The sequence below is a fragment of the Crinia signifera genome, chromosome 3 (genome assembly GCF_055691185.1).
Source record: "Crinia signifera chromosome 3, ASM5569118v1, whole genome shotgun sequence".
In the NCBI taxonomy this organism is placed as follows: domain Eukaryota; kingdom Metazoa; phylum Chordata; class Amphibia; order Anura; family Myobatrachidae; genus Crinia; species Crinia signifera.
In genome coordinates this window covers 232,123,984-232,146,579 of record NC_139219.1, presented here as the reverse complement: position 1 = coordinate 232,146,579, position 22,596 = coordinate 232,123,984, and the positions used below count along the sequence as shown (strand labels likewise).

Below are 22,596 nucleotides of genomic sequence, written 5' to 3'. Positions count from 1 at the left end.
GCAGACTGAAGGCTGGTGCAGGGGGAACACCCAGCGTTTTATGGACATCCCCATAAACACACTGGGTGTTCCCCTGCAAACACAGGTGTGTTGTCAGTGCCCTCTCCGAATTAGGCCATCTCCAGCCAAGATAAAAGTCAATCTAGAGGGGGTTGTGTAAGCATACACATCCCCTCGCATGCAAATGCAGGGATTCAGTCGGCTGGCGTTTACCTGTTAGCTAGGCTGCGAACATACGCAGCCTAGCGAACAACTCTGAATCAGGCCCAATGTGAATTTAAGCATGATATTAAGTATTGTAGTATTAGACGGCGATGGAACCTGGGAAAATGGTGAAGAGGTTAAAAAAGATATTTGACTTGGAATAATGTAAAAAAATAAAATAAAATAAAAACAGATCCCCACCAATGTACCAAAATCATTTAGGAAACAATTTAAGAATTCACAGTGGGCATAAATGGAGGGACCACAGCAAATATCATATATTTCTGGCACGGCCCCCCCCCCATGGTACTGTACATCTAGGGCAGGGTTGTCCAAACTTTTTGCAAAGAGGGCCAGATATGGGGACGTGAAAACGTGTGGGGGCTGACCATTCAGCCTGACATTCTTTGAACCATTAATCACATCAGAATGGTCCCACACTCTGCCCCCATTCACTGTATGTCCCCCAGCGTGCCCCCACTCACTGTACGTCCCCCAGCGTGCCCCCACTCACTGTATATTCCCCACTCTGCACCATTCACTGTATGCCCCCCACTCTGCCCCATTCACTGTATGTCCCCCACTCTGCCCCATTCACTGTATGTCCCCCACTTTGCACCATTCACTGTATGCCCCCCACTCTGCACCATTCACTGTATGCCCCCCACTCTGCCCCCATTCACTGTCCCCCAGCATGCCCCTCCTTCACTGTATATTCCCCTGCCTGACCTTCTTCTCTGTATTTCCCCCAGCCTGCCCCCATTCACTGTATGTCCCCCAGTGTGCCCCCATTCACTGTATGTCCCCCACTCTGCCCCTTTCACTGTATATTCCCATAAACTGCCCCTCCTTCACTGTATGTACCCCATTCACTGTATGCTCCCCACTCTGCCCCCATTCACTATGTCCCCCAGCCTGCCCACCCTTCTCTGAATGTACCACATACTGCCTCCCTTCACTGCCTTCACTGTATATTCCCCTGCAGGAGGCAGATGCTTGTGCTCCCGCCGCCGCCCTTCTCTGATATGCATATTACAGGAGCAAGCTTCCACTTTGCTGCCCCCCCCCCCCGCACACTGCTGTCACTGTGATCATGGTGGAGGGTGTTATACAATTGCAGCAGCAGGAGTTGGACACATACTCATCTGAAAGATGGCAAACACATCTCACAGTGGCAGCCGGCTATCCCTCACCCCACCCTCACTGTGCTGTGCATCCAACGTCAGCCTCCAGCCGCCCTCTTCTGGCTGGAGTCTGCAGGCCGCTTGAAGTGACATCACAGGCCACAATTGGCCCCCGGGCCAGACTTTGGACATGCCTGATCTAGGGGTTACTTCATATATGCAATTCTAACAGCTCTTTATTGACTAATTAATATGTCCCTAAGAGTTCTCATAAATGCAGCAAGCCTCACACAGTAACTATTACAATTTAATTTAATATTTAGAAAGAGAGAAATGTAGCTGTTGCATGAAACTGCCGATGTCTGTGAATCTACTTGCAGTCTAAATGCTACATACAGCATTTATCATTTCTTAAACGGAGTACAAACCTATATAATCATAGTTCCATTCTGCTGATATCGGGTGAACAGCCATTGATTGAACTGGTGTGTATGCAGTGGTGATGCTGGAGCGTTACCCGATAACAAGCTTGGAACACTCTTGCGATTATAAGGACAGGGAGGTTGTGTCTTATGTGTTGCACAGCACACCTCCTGATGCCCACAGAGAAGCCCCCTGGGGGGCTGCTGCCACTTCTAACAGGAGGTCAAATCATGTCAAATACACGCTAGCCTCTTAGCATGTTAGATGGGCTAATTAATAAATCCACACATACAGTAGGTCAACAGAGGAATGCTGGGTTTATATTTTCTACCAAGGGACCGCAAGGCTTTTGAGCTACTTTGACTTTCACCGATATACAGTAATTTTGATGACAAGGGCACACGAAGCCCCATTTTACATAATGAAAGTTCTCTCCAAGAGCATAAGTAATAGGACAATATTTAGCTACTTTGAAACCACTCATACTTAGGAGATCATAGTGAGGGAGGATTTGTCTGATTTACAAAATAAATTGTAGCATTCGGTGGACTTACAACTGACATTGACAGAGAGCTTATTCATACACACAATGGCAGCATTCTTGCCAGTCAACAATGTTCAGGTACAAAATACAAAGGTCGCTTTGTTTTGAAGTTTGTATCATTATTGTACAACATGTAAAACTACAGACAGCATTCCAAGGCTTTTAATGTGGAAAAAGTCCTTGTAGATTTCACGGGTATGGGTCATGCCCAGTGGAGGAGAGGGGCTGCCGCAGCGCCGCCCCCCTCCGGTGCCGCCGCTGCCAGTCCTCACAGCTCGTCACCACTTGTGCCGAATCCCGGTCGCCGTTGCGGAACCAGCGCATGTGCAGTAGCCTCTTCGGTACTGCGCATGCGCTGGCCCCAGCCTCTATGGGACTGCTTTGGGAGCAGAACCATAAAATTATATATGACCCGGGTCCGGCGCATGGGCAGAACCCATTTTTAGGGGCTGTGCCACAGTTGCGCATTGAGAGACATCCCAGAGGGAGGGAACACCTCCCAATGGGACTGCCTTGGTGACTGGCAGGTCAGACTTCCAATTGGAAGTCACTGCCAGTCACAGACTGCATCTGGCTTCATACAGTGGTGGATTTTACCTGGGGGGGGGGGGGCTGCAGCCCTGTAGCCCATAGGTAAAAACCGCCACTAGTCATGGGGTTGACACAATTAAGGTTGGCAGCCAATAGGTCAACCAATATTGGTCGACAGACAAATGTAGACACATTAAAAAGGTTGAAATGTATTAGGTGGACATGGTCAAAAGGTTGACACACACATAATGTTGACATGGAAAAGGTCGACATGTAATCCAAACTGTCATTGGATTGACTGCAGTCACTTTAGGAGGTGGATTCTGAGTTTGCGAACAATATTCAAAAATATTCCTCTACTACACGTACAGATATTTCTGCAACCATTTGCTGGATTGTGGGTAAGTTGATAAAGTATGTAAATGAAGAAAAAAAAACTCACTACAAATTTATATTTCCTTAATTACAGTTTTGACAGTTTTCTTCCAGAAAATATTAGTTATTGGAGCCTTATTTATGCCATAAGTTATTTGTTTGGTTGCGCAGTTACTTTCCGTCAACTGACCTGCACTCAGCAGTGGACACCGCAATCTGACAAACTATTCCTGTCATAAAAATATACTGTTCCCACCCCCACAGTTGCTGTCATAATGCAATATTTACTCATGAAAATAGGAACTCTGACAACAACAGGAGCATTATGTCACTGAACAGCGTTCAGTCTATTCTTTCTCCTCCCCATACACACAAGTCACATTAGCCAGGGATACTATTGGTAGGTTCATTTGTTGTAACTCAGCAGCTGCATGATTCATAAATTAAATTTACATAATTTACATAGCTACAGAACTTTAAGTAAATACACCATAGATAGGTGCACAGTTGCATTTTTAGATACTCATCAGCTCATTGATTTCCGCCTATCACTGATTTTGTGCCATTATTTCCCGAATAACCTGTTACCAAATAGATTCTCTAAATCTTCAGTTCAATGTGAAACACATCAGACCTACTAAAATTATATGCATAGCCCATTTTAAATTCCTGTATTTGACAATAAATATATTTCAACATAACCATGTACAGATGGAGCCGCCTTCATTCAGCAGGGTTTGGCAGTCAGATCTCCAACTGCCGCTGGAAGGAAATGCGCGCACACGAGACGCTTGCGCGTCCCCTTCCGACAGAGCTCCCCGCCGGTGCCCACCGCCTCCCCGTCGTTCGCCGCTGCCTCCCCTAACCCTGCCCATCTCCCTGAAGTGGAGATGGGCAGGGTTCGCATCCCTGCCGGCCGGAAATTTAGATGCGCGTGCATGAGAGACGCTCCTGTGTCCCAGTTAGATGGAGCGCCGGCTCATCAGCGGGGGCATTCTGGCAAGCCCTGGCACTGGCTGAGAGGCGCTCAAAAAGTAGTAATCACTATGATATGGACTATAATCTTTGCAAAAATTTCCTGAAAGAGTATTATCTTATGGTCAGACATGCCTGATCACTTAGCATGAACCTCCGACCAATATTTTGAAAGTATTGGGCAACATTAGGCATCGAGTCGGAGGTACAGCATCGCCCCCTCAAAAATCCCTGCTCTGCCCGCGTCACACATGCGGGAGATGAGCAGGAGCTTCTGAGCGACTGCTCTTAATTATCTGACCCGCCCGTTCTCAATCTTGGGCAGACTCAGAACGGCGGGCAGGCGCATTTAAATTGCTGCGTGGTCTACACACGCAGTGATTTTAATGCGTTTTCAGGCATTTTCTGAGCGATTTAGTAAAATTGCTCAGAAAATGCCTGAATGTCGCGGGGTGTGGGGCCCATTTGGATCAGAGTATTTGCAGTCTGCTCTGATGCTGTCAATTTATCTTCAAAGCCTTTACTTATACTTATATCATCTACTCCACACTCCCTACAATGGCACCTTGGTTTCTGCCCAAGAGTTAGGTAAGTGCTATGACCACTGATGCAGCAATGTTTATAAACCATCCATGTGGCCTCCCTTGTCTTGTATTGTAAGTTGTTATTTCTGTTTTTCCTAATTTTTTAGGCATTGGTAAACCTTTGTGGCCAGAGGCACTTCAAGAGAGAAGGGGCCTATGTGCAAGCTCCGATTGGGCCCCCTTATCTCTGGTGTTGCAGTAGACTTTGGCATTATGCCAGAGTCTATTGTTCATATGCATGTCCCTGAGAAGATGGTGCCTGCACTGGGTACCTGAGGACACCTCTATTGCAGATGTGCAACAGAGGTGTCCTCAGGTACCCAGTGCAGGACACCTCTGCGCGGTGGCCACGATGCCCATTTTCCCAATGATTTTTGCCACTGTGCTGCCAACACCGGACAGGTGAGTATAATTAAATGGGTGCAGGGTGTACGGTTTGTTGGCGGTCTGGACCTGTGTGCACCGGACACCTTGCATCCATGATAGATATGCCAGTGCTTCTGACACCAGAAAAATAAAGGATACTAGTAACAGTGTATCGGCTCCATATCTCTAAGGACTTCTACATTGAAACCATTTTGTACATGGGACCTCTCACTTCTTAAAAAGACCCTGCCCTGAAAACATCTCTCTGGTTCAGATGTTTGTCATTTAAAAGATTGTCTAGAAAACAAGTTGCTGTGTCATTAATAGGCATTATGAGTGAGCCAGAAACTGACTTAACTACACAAACACAAAACATACTAACAAGTAGGGAAAGTTGGAAACCACTAAATATCCCCGGATGACAGGCAAGAGGGTGACTACTTAACGCGACTGAGGACGACAAGCTGCTTAACTCCATTACGTTTTCTATCACTGATGTTAATAACAATATACTCTTGCATATCACCACTGGAAGTACAGATTTGTGACTGCAAAATTGCGTTCATTAAGGAATCTGCCTACATAAGTCCCATCATGCTTGAGAGCTTGAATATCTTATTTTGGAAGAAGAAATCTCGAAGAACGTTTACAAGAATAGCATGAAGGGAATGCGTTTTAATAATGACTATTTGACCATTTAAAACTTTAGATAATGCAGATTTTTTTTTCTTCTAGAATCCAAAAATGTTATGTGATACACTACACAGGTGGGACTTCTCATTTCTGGAAAATAGCCTCAATGGAACAGAGGAGATATTATGACCATGGTGGCACTCAATCATTTCATTTTGTTTACTAGTATAAAGACATCCTGTGGAAAACAGTGGCAAGACATTTATTGCTGAAACAGAAAGCTACTGTATGAAGTGTTTACATGAAGTAGTGAAGGAAAAACGAAAATACATGCACAGATCATTATGTCACCATAACACAGATCTGAAATATGCACAGCCACACAGTGCTCTTCAGTTACTTCATATCTCCGCAGTCAGACACGTCTACATACCTAAAATAACATTTCTAACTAGCCAGTGACAGGCAATCACATAGTTAACATGAATGGGAAAACCAATTACTTTTAATTCAGAAATATAAGCTTTAATATTATTAGCAATGGTATATTAGAAACTATTGATATAATATTAGTACAAAAATAATGTTATGGTTATTAGTTTTTATTAAAATATATTTTATATTATATTTTCAGGAAATAGATGGCAAACATGAACTACGGAAACCAGCAAATGTTTGACTGCCATGTGTTTTCATAGATTGACAGATTTTTGTTCCCATCGGACAGAGTGGACAGATAAATCTTTAGGTGTGTATCCAGCTTCAGACACAGACTAATGAGGGGGGGCGGGTTCTAATTACCTGGGCCTGGGCTTGCTGGAGGGGCCAGGCGGTGGCCCTGGTCCAACCCCCCCCCCCCCCCATACGTCCCTCCTGGGCAGCAGCACACACTTACAGCTATTGGTATGTGCTCCTGCTGCTGCTGAGGGAGGGGGGGGTCAATAACACTCCCCCCCTCAACTGTAGAATATATTTTTTTCACACACACACCCCAAACATTTTGGGGGCCTGGCCTAATCATGTGAGGTAGTCACAGCTCCCTTAATTAGACCACGCCCCAAAATTTTTACCGGGGCCCGACATACCTCTCGGCTGCCCTGTTTAAGCCCGCCCCATTATTAGGCTTTGCCCCCTTTTAAAGATCCGCGAATCACGGGTTGTGCTGCAAGCTTTCCTGCTCTATTTTCCCTAACTGCAGCTCTCTTTGATCTCTGTGGCTGTCCCACCGTGAGACAAGACTACCTGCTTGCAGAGTTTTCTCCCATAGGCAATATTCCATTAAATTTGGTCATCAGAAATTCATTCCTAGGTTGACACAAATTTTCCAGTCAATGGACTTAAAACATCAGTGGCCATCTCTGTCCTCTCTGAACTACTAATCTTCTAAATATGCTGATTCTCTGGCTTCATCAGTCATTCAGAATTTGGAGTTTTCTGATGTTTGTCAAACCTCCAGTCCTTTAAAATGTGTAAAGAGCTCTCAAAAAATAAGATTTGATACTCCTATTAGACTTTGACCCAGACTCTGACTATTATAAACCCACTCTCTTGCTGGAAGGTCCCATGTTCTCTGATAAAGATTTCCCTTGATAGGAAATTCTGCTCTCTATGGTCAAATCAGGATGTTTCTGTAGAAATAGGCAGTACGCATTGATGAATTTTTAAAATTAATCTTCTCCCCTCCCCTTTGTTGAAGATTTACATGTCCAGAGGTCACTCCTAAAATGTGGTACTCTCACAATCCTGACTTATTTCTCTCATAATCTGCTGTTTTTTTGTGACTTACAATACTGTGCAAAAGTTTTATGCAGGTGTGAAAAAAAAAATCTGTAAAAGTAAGAATGCTCTAAAAATAGAAGTGGCAAAAAACACCAATGATCAGGATTTTGTAGGCCAAATTCATTTTTAAGGTTTTCAAAAGATTAAACCGTGCCTTTAGACATAAGACATCCCAATCTATCTAGCCCAGTCTGAAGCCAAAAGTTAATAGAGGGTTATGCAAGAGGAAGAGAGAGGGGGGGGGGGGGTGTTTAACTGTGGAGACACCTCCAAGGGATCTCACCGACCTCCAGATTCTAAATGTAGGGCTGCCAATGGTAGGGTGTGTAAAGGCCCCCATACATTAGGCCGACTTGTCCTAAGAACAAGTCGGCCTAATGTTGGCCCCGACTTCCACTGAGCTCCCCCGGCAGCTCCTGATATGATTTGGCACTTGATGTGCCATTTTTCATATGTGATAAATCAGATCGATTTATCACATGTAAATCCGGGGAAGCTGCAGGACAGCAGGGTCTGGGGGGCTTACAGACGGGAAGGGGGGGGCATTAGGTGGCGGGGAGCAGGGTCCGGTCCAGCTGCAGGGGTAGTGGGCTAGCGGCAGAAGTGGACTGGAGAGGTAGCCGCAGGCGGGGACCAGAGACCGGGGTCCGGTCCGTGGGAGCTGCAGAAGGGGTAGAGAGGTGGCGGGGTGCGGGGTCGGTTCAGCTGCAGGGGTAGTGGGCTAGCGGCAGGACTGGAGAGGTTACGGCAGGCGGGGAGCCGGGACCGCATAACAGAGTCTGGCACAGCTCCCACGGACCGGACCCTGCTCTCCGGTCCCCGCTCCGCCAGACCTGCTCTCTGCCGGCTGCACATAAGATCTGATCCGATGCGCACAGGACCGTGCATCGGATCAGATCGAATGTCATACACTACGCGATTTGGTCCCAAATCGCGTAGTGTATGGGGGACTTCAGTCATGGGATCTTTAGGCACCAAGGGAGATAGCAAAGAGGTGCCTCAGATATTGAGGAATGTTGAAGACTCACTATTAGTTTTGTGGGTGCCAATTTGAATGCATTTTCCTCAAAGATCATATTTATGTTCCTCCCATAGAGTATAGAGGTGTCTGCCTTGACGTTAAAGGAAACATAGTCAGTAATGGCTCTTTCTAATAATTAGAGACAGGCATACAGAGCTCCAAAGAGATAGGTGCATGGTCTGAATCCGTAATTTGGCCAATAGTAAACCTAAGTATCAGATCAAGCGAGTTACGGCTAAGAAAAAAGTAGTCTATCCTTGAGTAAGGATTATGTGGAGGGGAGTAGAAAGTGTAGTCCCTCTCAGCTGTATGAAGAAGCCTCCACATGTCCACTAAATAGAAATCATGTAGAAGTCAACAAATCTTCCTAGCTTTCTTAAGGTACATGCCGGGAGCCCCTGAGGATGTTTCTGTCTGTGGTTCTAAAGGCCAGTTTAAATCTCCTCCCAGAACTAATATACATTCTAACTTAACCTCCACTTGTTCCAGAAGCCTATGCAAAAGAGAAATTGACCATAATTACAGATGGAGCGCCTCTCAGCCAGCGCTGTGAATGCCCCAGCTGTCGATGGAGAGGTGCTTCATCAGACTGGGACACGCAAGTATCTCGCGCAAGCATCTCACATGCGTCCCAGTTTTCGGGCCATGGGGGACGCAAACCCTGCTCGTGTCCTCTTCAGGGAGACGGGCAGGGTTAGGGGCAGCAGCACCGATGGGGGAGTCGGTGGTGGGCTCCATCAGAAGGGGACGTGCGTGCATCTTGTGCGTGGGCTGACGGTTGGCAATCCGACTGCCAGACCCCAGCTGAATTACAGCGGCTACATCTGTAGGTGCATAAAATTAACAAAAGAGAATCTATGCTGAGCAAAGTGACTTCTTCCATAATCCAACTCACACATTTATTCAGATCTGATAGCAGTACAAATTTGTTCTCAAAATGGGCAAAACAGGGTGCACTGCAGGTGGGGCAGATGTAACATGTATGGAGAAAGTTAGATTTGTGTGAGTTATTTTGTTTCTGTGCAGAGTAAATACTGGCTGCATTATTTTTACACTGCAACTTAGATTTCAGTTTCAACACACCCCACCAAAATCTAACACTCTATGCACATGTTACATCTGCACCACCTGCAGTGCACATGGTTTTGCCCATTTTGAGAACAAATTTCTACTGCGATCAGATCTGAATAAGGGCCGCCGTCGTGACATTGGAGGCCTGCAGATATCAGACCAGAAGATCTACTTCTTCAGTTTTTGCTCCTTTAAATGCCGTTGAAATGGCACCCTTCCCAATTAGAAGTCCTTTGAGAGTAAGGTAACCTGAATGACACCATGGGGCGTGTCCTAATCCAGTGACACGCTGTAAGGAGATCGGGACCAGGTTCCAGGATCATGACATTGGCCACTTGGTGAGGAGGATCTGGAGCTGGATCCAGGGCGGTAAGCAGCCTTTGCTGTATTTTTATTCCTGGCCTGGGTTACCCGTTCACAGCCGCAGCATGCCTATGCTCCGTCTGGCTGTGTGGAGCGCTTCACATCCTGTACTGTAGAGCGCAAGCTGATGGTTGCCTAGCAACCTGCCACTTGCGCCGCATACAGGAAGTAGTGAGCTGACTGCTTCCGGCGGACAGAGGCACGCTGACGATGCGTCTGCGGGGAATCCCAGGCCAGGTAAGTATATATTGCTTGTCTGTACTGCACTTCACTGCTGTAGGTTTGGGGCTGAAGATGGCGCTGATACCCCGAAACGTTCCCCGTGTACCTCAATACACCATTTTTGCTTTATACAAGTCTCCTCGAGTGCTGTTCATTCCCACTGTTGTGGGAGTGTTTGGATTACTACTTCACTACGTATCTGGCACCTGGAGCAAGTTGTATGTTTGTACTACGAGTGCCGGCAGCATTGGATTTATATATATATATATATATATATATATATATATATATATATATATATATACACACACATATACATACATACATACATACATATGTAAAAATATAAATATATAAAAAAAAACTATTAGTAACTAACATATGAAATATATGTATATTTATTTAACATATTGATAACATTAAGGAGCACGAAAATATCCGTAGAACAATTTATAAAAGAAAAAAAAGGGATATAAATTTTTTGGGGTGAAAAATTCTAAAAACAGTTAATTGAAAATAAGAAGGATAAAAGGCAGTCTTATGTTTTAGTCCTGGATGGACGTAGAGTCTTGTGGAGTAGGATTAATTGTTGTGTTCTTAACAGTGATAGAGATATCAGGTTGGTAACTACTCTTGGCTGGTGGGAATATATTTAATTCTGTTTTGGAAATGTTGAGTTTGAGGTGGCGAGATGACATCCAAGATGAAATGGCAGAAAGACATTCAGAGACACGGAGCAATACTGACGGTGACAATTCCGGGGAGGTAAGATAAATTTGAATATCATCAGTGTACAGATGATACTGAAATCCAAAAGAGTTGATAAGTTTCCCAAGTGAGGAGGTATAGATTGAGAAAAGCAGAGGACTTAAGACTGAGCCTTGTGGTACTCCAACGCACAGAGGTAGTGAGGAGGAGGTAAAATCAGAGAAGCGGACACTGAAAGAGCGATTATATAAGTACCGTGTTTCCCCGATAATAAGCCCTACCCCGAAAATAAGCCCTACCCTGAGGTCTGGACATCTGTCCAAAATAAGCCCTACCCCGAAAATAAGCCCTACCCCGAAAATAAGCCCTATCGAAATACCCATTTTTTCGGGTCCATGCACTAAAATATTGGTACAATGCCCCCCAGCTCGACCCCCGCTATCCCCCTCACCTACCCTGCATGATGGATGCCGCAGCGGTATGGTAGCACGGTACCGCTGAAGCCTCCCGGTCCCAGGGATGCATTGCGCATAGCGCATGATGTCACCACGCCTTCCACGCTGTGCTATACAGACTGGCGGGAGCGGACTGTCAGGAGCGGAGTGCCAGCAGCAGCAGCGGCGGAAAGCCTGACAAACGGGGAAAGGTGAGGGGCATGTACAGGTAAAGTCAGCAATGGTGGCATGATGGGGATAAAGGCAGCAATGGGGGCATGATGGGGATAAAAGCAGCAATGGAGACATGATGGGTATAAAAGCATCAATGGGAGCATGATGGATACTGTATAAACTTAGCAATGGGGGCATGATGGGGACAAAAGCACCAATGGGGGCATGATGGGTCAATGCTATTAAAATAAGCCCTACCCCGAGAATAAGCCCTATAGTGTTTTTTGTTAAAAAAAAAAAAATAAGACAGTGTCTTATTATCGGGGAAACACGGTAGGAAGAAAACCAAGAAAGGACTGTGTTCTGAAGACCTAGGGATTGTAGTGTTTGTATGAGAAGAGAGTGTCGACAGCATCAAAGGCAGCTGAGAGATCTAGAAGAATAAGAAGTGAGAAATGGCCTTTAGATTTAGCAGTGGCCAGATTATTGACTACTTTAGTCAGTGCTGTCTCTGTGGAGTGTTGAGAGCGAAAGCCTGACTGAAGTGGGTCCAATAAGTTGTAGGAGTTAAGAAAGTGTGTGAGTCAAGTGTAGGCAAGTCTCTCAAGTAGCTTGGAGAGGCATGGGAGCTGAGAGATAGGATGGTAGTTAAAGAGACAGTTTGGATCAGAATTGTGTTTTTTTTAGAATGGGACTAATGCATGCTTGAACTAGTGCATGCTTGAACAGAGAAGGAAATATACCAGTAGAGAGAGAGAGAGAGAGAGAGGTTACAGATTTTAGTTAAGCTTGGGATAAGCACAGGAGACAGAGCTTTACTGACTTGTAAGGGTATAGGATCAAGAGGAGAGTTAGTGGATTAGGAAAAGGAGAAGAGTGTTGATACTTTATCCTCACTTGTGGGGTCAAATGAGGAGAAAGTGGCAAAGCGCTCAGGAAAGGAAGTAAGCAAGTCACTGGCTGAGGAAGAGCATGCCATTTCATCTTGGATTTTAGCAATCTTTTCTTTGAAGAAGGAAGCAAGCTCTTGCGCACTGATATTGGCAGGTGGGGAGGGTGAAGGAGGGTAAATAAGTGATTTCAATTTATTAAAAAAGTCACTTGGGGTTAATGGCAGGAGAAGAGATGAGAGATTGAAAATAAGTTTGTTTAGCAGTGTCCAGAGCAGTACGATAGGAGTGGTAGGTAGTCTTAGTCACTTGGATTTTGAGATTTACGCCACTGACGTACCAATCTACGTGATCGTTTTTGCAGGTGTCTTGTTAATGTAGAGTGCCACGGTTGGCATCTAAGCCCACGTGGATTGTGAGGAGTAGCTGGAGCAGCTTCATCAAGGGCAATTTGTAGAGTGTGGTTCAGGTGGGTTACAGCGGTCTCAGGACAGGAAAGTGTACAAATGGGTGAGAGCAGTTGTTGCAGAGAGGTAGAAAGTTGTTGAAAATCAATAGCATTAGTATTTCTGCAGGTTAGAGGATGCTTGCATGATTTAGGCATTATAGTGTTTGGAGAAATGGAGGAGGTGATAATGTTGTGATCCGAGAGGGAATGGAGCGTTCTTGAATTCAGAAACAGAGCATAGCCTAGTGAATACAATATCAAGGCAGTCTTGAGAAATTACTCCAAAACAGACCCTTATAATTAATTTCTTAATGCCACAATATGATACTAAAATTATTGGGTGTTAGGTGTGTGTACATAACTATGCTCTGCTCTAAGTGGTCTATGTACTAGGCTTTGGAAAAAGTATCAGCCAATCAGCATGTAACTGCCATGTTGCAGGCTGTGCTTCAAAACTGTCAGTTATGAGCTAATTGCCACTCCAAGATTTTTTTTTTAATTCAGTATCTCTTTTATTATTATCATTATTATATATATATATTAATATATTATTATAAGTTTGATACAAAGTTAAAACATCACATCCATTTCCATGTGTCAAAATATCACATCATAAACAAACATCCATGAATCCATACATTTTTTGTTACAAACATTTTTTTTCTTTTTCTTTACATACACCTGCTTGTACAGCCTCCCTCCCCCACCCCCCAACATACTTATCCACTACTACCTCTTTTTGTAGTCATGGCCATATATATTTTCCCACTCTGTCATTAACTCTTTGAAGCCTCAACATGTGCTACTACCTATTTTCCCTACTATACATGCTATTCTAACCCAAGCACCCTGCTACACCATTTTAATTTTCATTTTGGGTGCACTGTTACCACTACACTTCTCTTATCCTTTCCCCGGCCTTAAATCTGTGCAGTGTATATTTGCTTTATATCTGACACACGGTGCCACTATACCTACAATTCTAAACTTACGTTATTAAGTAACCTTATCTATCTAACCTTCTGTGTACTTTCCTTTACAATAAAGCTATTGCTTAATGTGCTTACTTATTATGTATACCCCTGTTTAAGCTCATAGAATTCTGACAGTGTCTATCTCTCCCACTTTTGATTGAACTTTCTTACATTATTTATTTTGATGTATATGTACTGCTCATTGTCTACTGTACGGTTTATCAGGTTAATCCAATGTTTTAATTCAGGTACCTCCTACGCCATCCATTTCTTTGCTATTATTATTTTTGGCTCTTCAAGATTTAGTACCCAAGAAACTAAGTAGAAACGTTGCACATATGGGTACTTGTGTAGTTTCACGGCGCCAGCATGGCGCCGTGCTACTTCCGGGTTCTACGCTCGCCACAAACTATGTTAAAAAAGTAACTTAACTCCATGCCAACATGCATAGTTCATACCTCCACTATCCATGTTGGCATGGAGTTGATTTTAAATAGCGTGGTGAGCGTAGCGAGCCACCGAGCCCGCAGCGTGGGCGAGTGAAGCGAGCCCCGCCATACTGGCGCCGTGAAACTACACAAGTACCCACATATGTAATGAAATCACAGACATATGTGCAGAAACATTTCAAAGACATAGTTTAACAAAGTTATAGAAGTGAGACAACATAAGAGAAACATAAGAGAATATAGTCATGTGTGAAAAAGGGTACATTTATTGGCAGAAATCTGGATTAATATGCACGACTCTTCATTAAGTCCCTTTTTTTTAAATTTTGAACGAATTACTGAACTTTCGGTCATGTTCTTCACAAAACAAGTAGATAATTTACTAATATGCTAAGTATTATGCCAAGGAAATATTAATGTACTCAAATAGAACAGTGAAATTGAAATAAAGTGAAGTGCTTAATATCATTTAAACCGCTTATTTCTTTTAATGTTTTCATGCAATAACATTGTTATTGTTTTGAATTAAAACATTTTAGTTTTGTCCTTAGGCAGTATAATACACTTAATAGTACAAACAGTTCTGCCATATTGGTAGCCAAAATAATAATAAATATTGATATGATATTGTAAAGGAACACTCACTTGTTTGGATGAAGTAAAAAACGAAAAACAAACTTTTCCAGATCATCTCTCCTGCTGCTACGTACTCCAACCTCTCCAAGTTTGTTCCAAGAAAGAGACTGTTATATTCCAAGCAACTACTCTTATGAAAAGCGGTTTGGTAATCATGCCTGCTCCCTGCTGGCCAGGTTCCATATTAAGGAGTGTTTGACTAAAGGGCAAAGAGAAGCTGGTAGATGAAAAACAGTCAAGGAAAATGTCTGAAAATGTCAGTCTTCACATAAGACCACTGGTTTAATAACTTGCATAATAAAGTGTGTAATCATTCACCATGTAAATTTTATAGCAAAATCCATTTCTTTGAGGGCAATTTACTAAGATGTGTATTCTACTTGACATGCAATGTTGCTATGGACAACCAATCAGATCCTGTCTACTATCTTCTAGAGGGTGCTAAATAAATAAGAAGTAGATTCTGATTGGTTACCTATAGCAACATCACATGTGAAGTAGAAAACACATCTTAGTAAATTTCCCCCTTTAACTTCTACATAAATGTAAATTATCTAACCTTGCATTTGTTATAGTAAAAATGTGTTATATATATATATACATGCATAAACACACACATATACCCTACTGTTCATAAGTTTGGGATCACTTAGTAATTTCCTTATTTTTAAAATACAAGCACTGTTTTTTTTTTCAATGAAAATAACATTAAATTAATCAGAAATACACTCTTTACATTGTTAATGTGGTAAATGACTATACAAGCTGAAATTGTTTTTTTAAATGAACATCTACATAGGTGTATAGAGGCCCAATTCCAGCATCCATCACTTCTAATGTTCTAATGGTACATTGTGTTTGCTAATTATGTTAGAAGACTAATGGATAATTAGAAAACTTTTGAAAACCCTTGTGCAATTATGTTAGCACAGCCAAAAATGAGTTTTCTCATCAGAGAAGCTAGATAACTGGCCTTCCTTTGAGCTAGTTGAGTATCTGCAGCATCACATTTTTGGGTTCGATTATACTCTCAACATGGCCAGAAGAAGAGAACTTTTGGGTGAAACTTAAAAGTCTATACTTCGAAAGAATGCTATTCTATGCGAGAAATTGTCAAGAAACTGAACTTTATTCTAAACCAGAGTAGAAAGAGAAGTGGGAGGCCCCAATGCAAAACTGAGCAAGAAGACAAGTAGATTAGAGTCTATGGTTTGATAAATCGATATCTCATAGGACCTCAACTGGAAGCCTAATTAAATGGTACCCGCAAAACACCAGTGTCAGCGTCTACAGTATAGAGGTGACTGCTAATAGCTAATATGGGCAAAAGAACACAGACATTGCACAGAGGAAGATAGGAAAAAAGTGTTATGGTTAAGTTTGAGGTGTTTGGATCACACAGAAGAACATTTGCAGTGCATGACGCTATATCTCAAACATGATGCAGGGCGCACACAGCGGAGATTACTACAAGAGGCAGGTGGCAGATGCTGTGTATCATCCCTACTGGATGCGGGTAGTGAAGTCCTTGGCCAGGTACAGTTACAGTCCCTATTAAATGGCCACAGTATACTTCTGATCTCCAGATAACGGAGACCCAAGATGATCATGTGACTCGTTCTGATCACATGACCAAGTCAAAGACAAATTTGTGTTGACACCTGATCGGTTACACAGTTTTTGGCCATCGTGCTCTAGAATGTGCTGGAGAAACTGTGGGGAAGTGGGACACTTGTTTCATATTTTCTGGTCTTGCCCTACTATACAACAATATTGGATAGAGGTATTCTCCCTGATTCAAACAGTGTTACATATCTCCCTCACCCCTGATCCTGCATTGGCGCTACTTCACATAATGAAAGATACCATCCCCGCACATGCTAGATATGTTCTGAACCATATACTCATTGCAGCCCGAGCAGCTCTGGCCCAACAATAGAAACAACCCAACCCTCCTTCCGTAATTAAGGTTGTCCAGAAAACCAATTTCCACTTTCTTATGGAAACAGAATATATGCCATTTTCACACTCCCTCTCCTCGCCACTCGTTCGCTGGAACGCTTGGCATCTATACATGACGGAGGGAGAAGGAAAGCAACATGCCTCTACGTCTACCAGTTGTGACCCCCTCCAATTTAGCCTCAATGAGAAAACAGACGATGGTACTGATTCACCCTGACCGTTTATACCCTTGAAATCGCTGCTCTTATGTTGATAAGATATGTATGTATAATGCTACCTCTAATGTGTATTAACACATTAGATCAAATGTGTTCTCCATGTATTTTGCTGACCCACCCGACACTGATGTAGAAGTTAAATGTGTATTTTCAATTGTATGCCAGATGTTATCCAGATGCCTCCACAGTCCCCCATAACCCCTTTATTCTCTTTTTTTTTTCCCTTCTCTTTGTTCTGTACCCCGTTTATACTTTTATAATCAATAAAAATCATTGATGATAAAAAAAAAGACAAATTTGTGGGTCTTTATTTGAAAGTTTTGTGAATATATATGCAATCTTGACTGTAATAAATGGTCAATCCATATATGTCCTCTGTGCATATGTTTTTTTCTATACTGTGTGATGAATTATATATGGCTAGGTACATCTGCAATTAATCATTTAATTAACATAGGGGCATTTATAGAGGCCCCCAGACAAATAGTGATTCATTTTGCTTTTGCACCTGATGAAGACATCGGCACTTCTACGTTGAAACGCGTTGAGCCTTTTATGAGCCTGTCTACTACTACTCAATTGGGACTTATGCTGGGTACACACCAGTACGATGCAGCTCATGAGCGGGTTGTTAGAGGAACGTACGACCCGCTCACGATCTGGCGGAGCCTACGGCCCGCTCAAGAACTGCATCTGATGTGATCGCGACCCGCACCCACTTCAATGGTCGTTTCTGGGATCCTACCTGCTGCAGGTAGGATCTCAGAAAAGACCTAACAACCCATGGGGCTGCATCTGAACGGCAGTGAAATGGCCCAAAACATGCCCAAATTACATACATTCGGTATTGTATCTAAATTGACTCATTTTGGTCTAAATCGTCCTGGTGTGTACCCCACATTTAACTGCACACCCAGGAATATATCTCTTCTATTGTCTGGACCAGCTTATTACAAGGCACATTTCCAGGTAACATTACTTGCACTCAGCGAGGGAGTTGTTTCCACCATTAATTGCCTGGTGGACCCCTCACATTATTTAATGGAGAGTTTGCCAACATGGATACAATTTTACTGGCACATAACCCCATCAGCTGGATAATAGAACGGGATTCAGTTCACATCTGATTAGATCCTGTGGAGGTGTAGTATACCAATAACCCAGTGGTCATGAACTAGGTCATTACCCCACGCAGTGCATGTTTTGCAGGTCTCCTCACAGAACCACAAGTAAAATAATTAACTCCACCTGCGGACCTTATAAAATGTGTCTGTGAGTAATTAGTACACCTGTGCACCTGCTGGGTTACCAGCAAAACATGCACTGTGTGGGGTAATGATGACGAGTTCCTTGACCACTGCAATAACCAAAGCTCATGAGAATAATTAAGTTTTTTTTTTTTATATTGAACATTTTTTATAATTGCTAATTGATGCATGCATTGTCATCGTTACATATGCATTTTTTTTAAATTAAACTAATTTGTATACCTAGCTGTGTTTAGTATACATTATATACCTCAGTGGAATGGGATCATTCGTCAGACTGCATTTAGGTCTACAGTCATTAGGTCGACCACACTAGGTCGACTGGCATGAAGGTCGACCTGACTTAAGGTCGACATGGGCCAAGGTCGACATGACTTAAGGTCGAATTTGCATAAAGGTCGACATGAGGAAGGTCGACTGGTCATAAGGTCGACATGGGTTTTTCACTGTTTTTTGATCCGAATGTCGACACAGTCGACATGGACACAGTTGGCAATGAGAATCGGACCCTCGCTTCGGTCGCTATGCTTCGGGCACGGTGCCTCGCTGCGCTCGGCACACTATTTTATTCTCCCACCACGCCCTAGTGGATGGTAGGGCATGAAATACCGCCTGTCGGCACATGTCGGCTCAAAAAACAGTGAAAAACCCATGTCGACCTTATGACCAGTCGACCTTCCTCATGTCGACCTTTATGCAAATTCGACCTTAAGTCATGTCGACCTTGGCCCATGTCGACCTTAAGTCAGGTCGACCTTCCTGCCAGTCGACCTAGTGGGGTCGACCTAATGACTGTAGACCTAAATGCAGTCTGACGAATGACCGCATCCCACCTCAGTATAGCATAAGTACTGTTCTTCTTTATACTTTAAAAGTTTGAATAAGGAAGGCTATCACTCCACTTTGCAACACCATGCAATACCCTCATTGGAGCCAATTTCCTCCTCCAACAGGACTATGACCCAAAGCACAACTCCAAATGATACAAGAACTATTTACGGAAGAAGCAGGAAGCTGGTATTCTGTCTGTAATGGAGCGGTGAACTGTTATTTGTAAGGATGTATGCACATATGCACTTACTGCTAACAACATTTCTGTAAATGCTCATACTCGAGTGATTTATAGTAGAGACAAGGGGTGACATTTAATAGGATGAGATATTTCGACTTTGAAAATTATTATGGTACCAGAATATTGCAGCTGATCAGTGAATTGTGGATCTGCTTACCAGCTCTGTAATCACCAGATCTCAACCCCATTGAGCTGTTGTGGGAGCAGCTTGACCATATGGTACATATGGTTTATAACCTTGCGAATGTGTTGACTACAGTATATGTTCTATTCATTTTGAAACTCATTTGCTAAATAAAAGTCAGTTTTCATGTAAAACAAAAAATTGTCTGGGTGACCCTAAACTTTTGAATGGCAGTGTACATAAACTTACACACACAGCACACCGTGGAATCTGGTTAAGTGGGATCCCAAGGGATGGTATATTACACATTTAGGGCCTGTTTCATATTTCTGCGTGAGTCTGCAGCTGGAGAGGTTACAAATTATTACCAGTTATATTTATAGCGCACACATATGCTGCAGTGCTTTACAGAGAACATAAAAAAAATTCACATTTGTCACTGCCCCAGTGGAGCTCACAATCTATATTTCTTATCACGTGTACACAAACGTTTTCATTCTAGAGTTAATTTTGTTGGGAGCCAATAAAAACACCAGTATATTTTTGGAATGTGGGAGGAAAACTGGAGTACCCGGAGGAATCCCACACAAGTACGATGATTATCCCCGCGCTTGCTTGGGTTTCTTCCACAAACTCTGCACAGGGAGGGCCATGGTGGGAATTGACCTCAGTGCTGTGAGGCAGTTATACAAAACATTACACCATCTGTGCTTCCCTACATGTAAATACTGTAGGGCCTAAGTGCTGCTACATAAACATTGCTGAAATAATGTTATTTGTTATGTCCAGGGCCGGATTTGCCTCTAGGCACGGGCCTAGGGGTGGCACATATTACGGGCGGCAGCCAGGCTGCCTAGTCTGGACGGGTGGCGTTTAATAGTCAGGCGCTCACATTGAACATGATGTGGGTACAGTGCAGCGCTGCTGCTGAGACACGCTGTGTGCGTGCGCACCCTGGAGCCGTTATTCAGCCTGTGCTTTTAAACACAGGCTGGTGGTGGCGCATGCGCAGGAGGACATCACGAACGCTGGGGCTGCACACAGCGCTGTGCCGCAACCGCCGTAGAATTGGCTGATGGGGCTGCCAGTCTGTGTGACTGCCCGATGTTCCCTGACTGTTGAACGCCACCTGTCCATAATCAGTATATGTACTGTAAGTGCCATTGGTAATTTGTGGCAAATAAACTTAGACAGTGCAGTGCAATGCTGTGTGTGGGGCCCAGCATACCCTGTGGCTCAGCTGCTGTCACCGTGTGGCACTGGTAGGCTGTGAGGAGCCCTTGCCTCCCTGGCCCCTGCTGCTGCCAAGGGCTCAGGCTGCCCTAGCAAAGCCCGGCCAGGCTCCAGCCCTGTGATTGTGGGCCCACCCTCTTGAGTCCTGTGGCAGTCACTGTGTGGCTGTCTCTGAGAAGCCCTAAAATGCCTCCCTGGCCCCTGCTGCCCTAGCAGGTCCCTCCTACTTGGCCTGTTGTCCACAGGGAAGGCTGAGTGACACTGACACCACACAGGTGTCACTGGTTACCTGTCACAGAGACCCCAGACAAAGCATGAAACTCCTGGCTTCGAGCATGAAACCCATACAGATGTAGCGGGATTCATCTTTGCAGGGGATGGTGATGGCGACGCCAGCCACCATCCCCTGCCCAGCGCCATCTGTATGCCGGAAGGTGACGCGCACGCACGAGGTGCGTGCGCATCCCCTTCCGACGGTGCTGCCCTCGGTCGCCCGGTGCCCACACCGGGCGACCGCACCCCCCGCAGTGCCCTCGGGTCCCCCCCAGCCCCCTCGAGCGGGAGGCGGACAGTATTGCGTCCGCCTCGCCGCCCGGATATGGGGACGCACGTGCGTCTCAGTCAGTTGGAGCGCCGTGTTGCTGGCGGATCGCCAGCAACAGTAAGGCCGGCTACATCTGTAGCAACGAGCATGCAGGTAAGTGGCACTTATGTGGCATAATATGTAATAGGCAGTATGGCGTGTGTTATTATATAATGGGCATTACGGTTTTGGTATAACATGTAATGGGCATTACGGTGTTTGGTATAATGTGTAATAGGCATTATGGTGTTTGGTATAGATTGTAATGGGCATTACAGGGTTTGGTATAACGTGTAATGCACATTACGGGATTTGGTGTAACGTGTATTGGGCATTACAGTGTTTGGTATAACATGTAATGGGCATTATGGTGTTTGGTATAGCGTGTAATGGGCATTACGACATGTGGTGTAATAGGTATTATGGCATGTGGCATAATGTGTAATGGGCATTATGGCATGCGGTATAATATGTAATGGGTGTGTGATGACCTCAAGTACATGGTAAAAATAATGTTGTTTTAATTCAGCATGGTGACTCCTGGAGACTGCGGTCACCATGTTGAATTAAAACAACACTATTTTACCAACATGTCAGTCAGTCTCTGAGTGCCGCTGATTTAGGTTTCTATTTGTATATTATCAGGCAGGCACCGGTTTTAGCTCTACTCTAGGCTTATTTTATTATTACAGTATACTGGCAATTGCATAGTTAGGACTTAATAATGAATATGTTCAAATGGGGGGGGGGGGGGGCAAAAAATGTTGTGACTAGGGGCGGCCTGTCCCATAAATTCACCCCTGGTTAGGTCCCAATGACCTCTATTTGTACATATATGTAGCAATGTAGGAGGCAATGGAGGGTCATCACTTGTGTATTAGAATAATCTGGCTGTTGTAACATTAAGGCCCACATGTGACCTATGCCCTCTGTACTCATAAATGTCTAAAGCGATTTTGCTATATAAGATATGTATTACTCAAATTTCTGAGGAATAGTACCTATGAGAAAAAGAGCCTGCACCTCAAAGGTGTATCACTTCTGCTGCTCACTTGTCTTGCCATAAGGTGTAGGACGCGGAGTGAGTCTCCGGCACCAGGCATAAGTAAATAAGCAATACAGTGGTCTCAGCATATGAGTTTCTATGGGTGATCCCCTTGTTGCTATTGGTGCAGTGCAAGGTACATATTCCCAATGTTCCCACTGCA

At 44.0% G+C, this 22,596-nt stretch overlaps 1 protein-coding gene across 1 annotated transcript in view; it reads right to left on the bottom strand.

Moving 5' to 3' along the window:
* The window catches only part of MELTF (melanotransferrin), an 87,365-nt gene extending 72,140 nt beyond the window's left edge, over nt 1-15,225 (bottom strand). Inside the window, exon 1 of the mRNA XM_083177622.1 lies at nt 14,938-15,225. Within this exon, the coding sequence (XP_083033748.1) occupies nt 14,938-14,983 (46 nt within the window). The 5' untranslated portion in view covers nt 14,984-15,225. The remainder of the gene's footprint in view (nt 1-14,937) is intronic.
* Nucleotides 15,226-22,596: the final 7,371 nt, after the last annotated feature.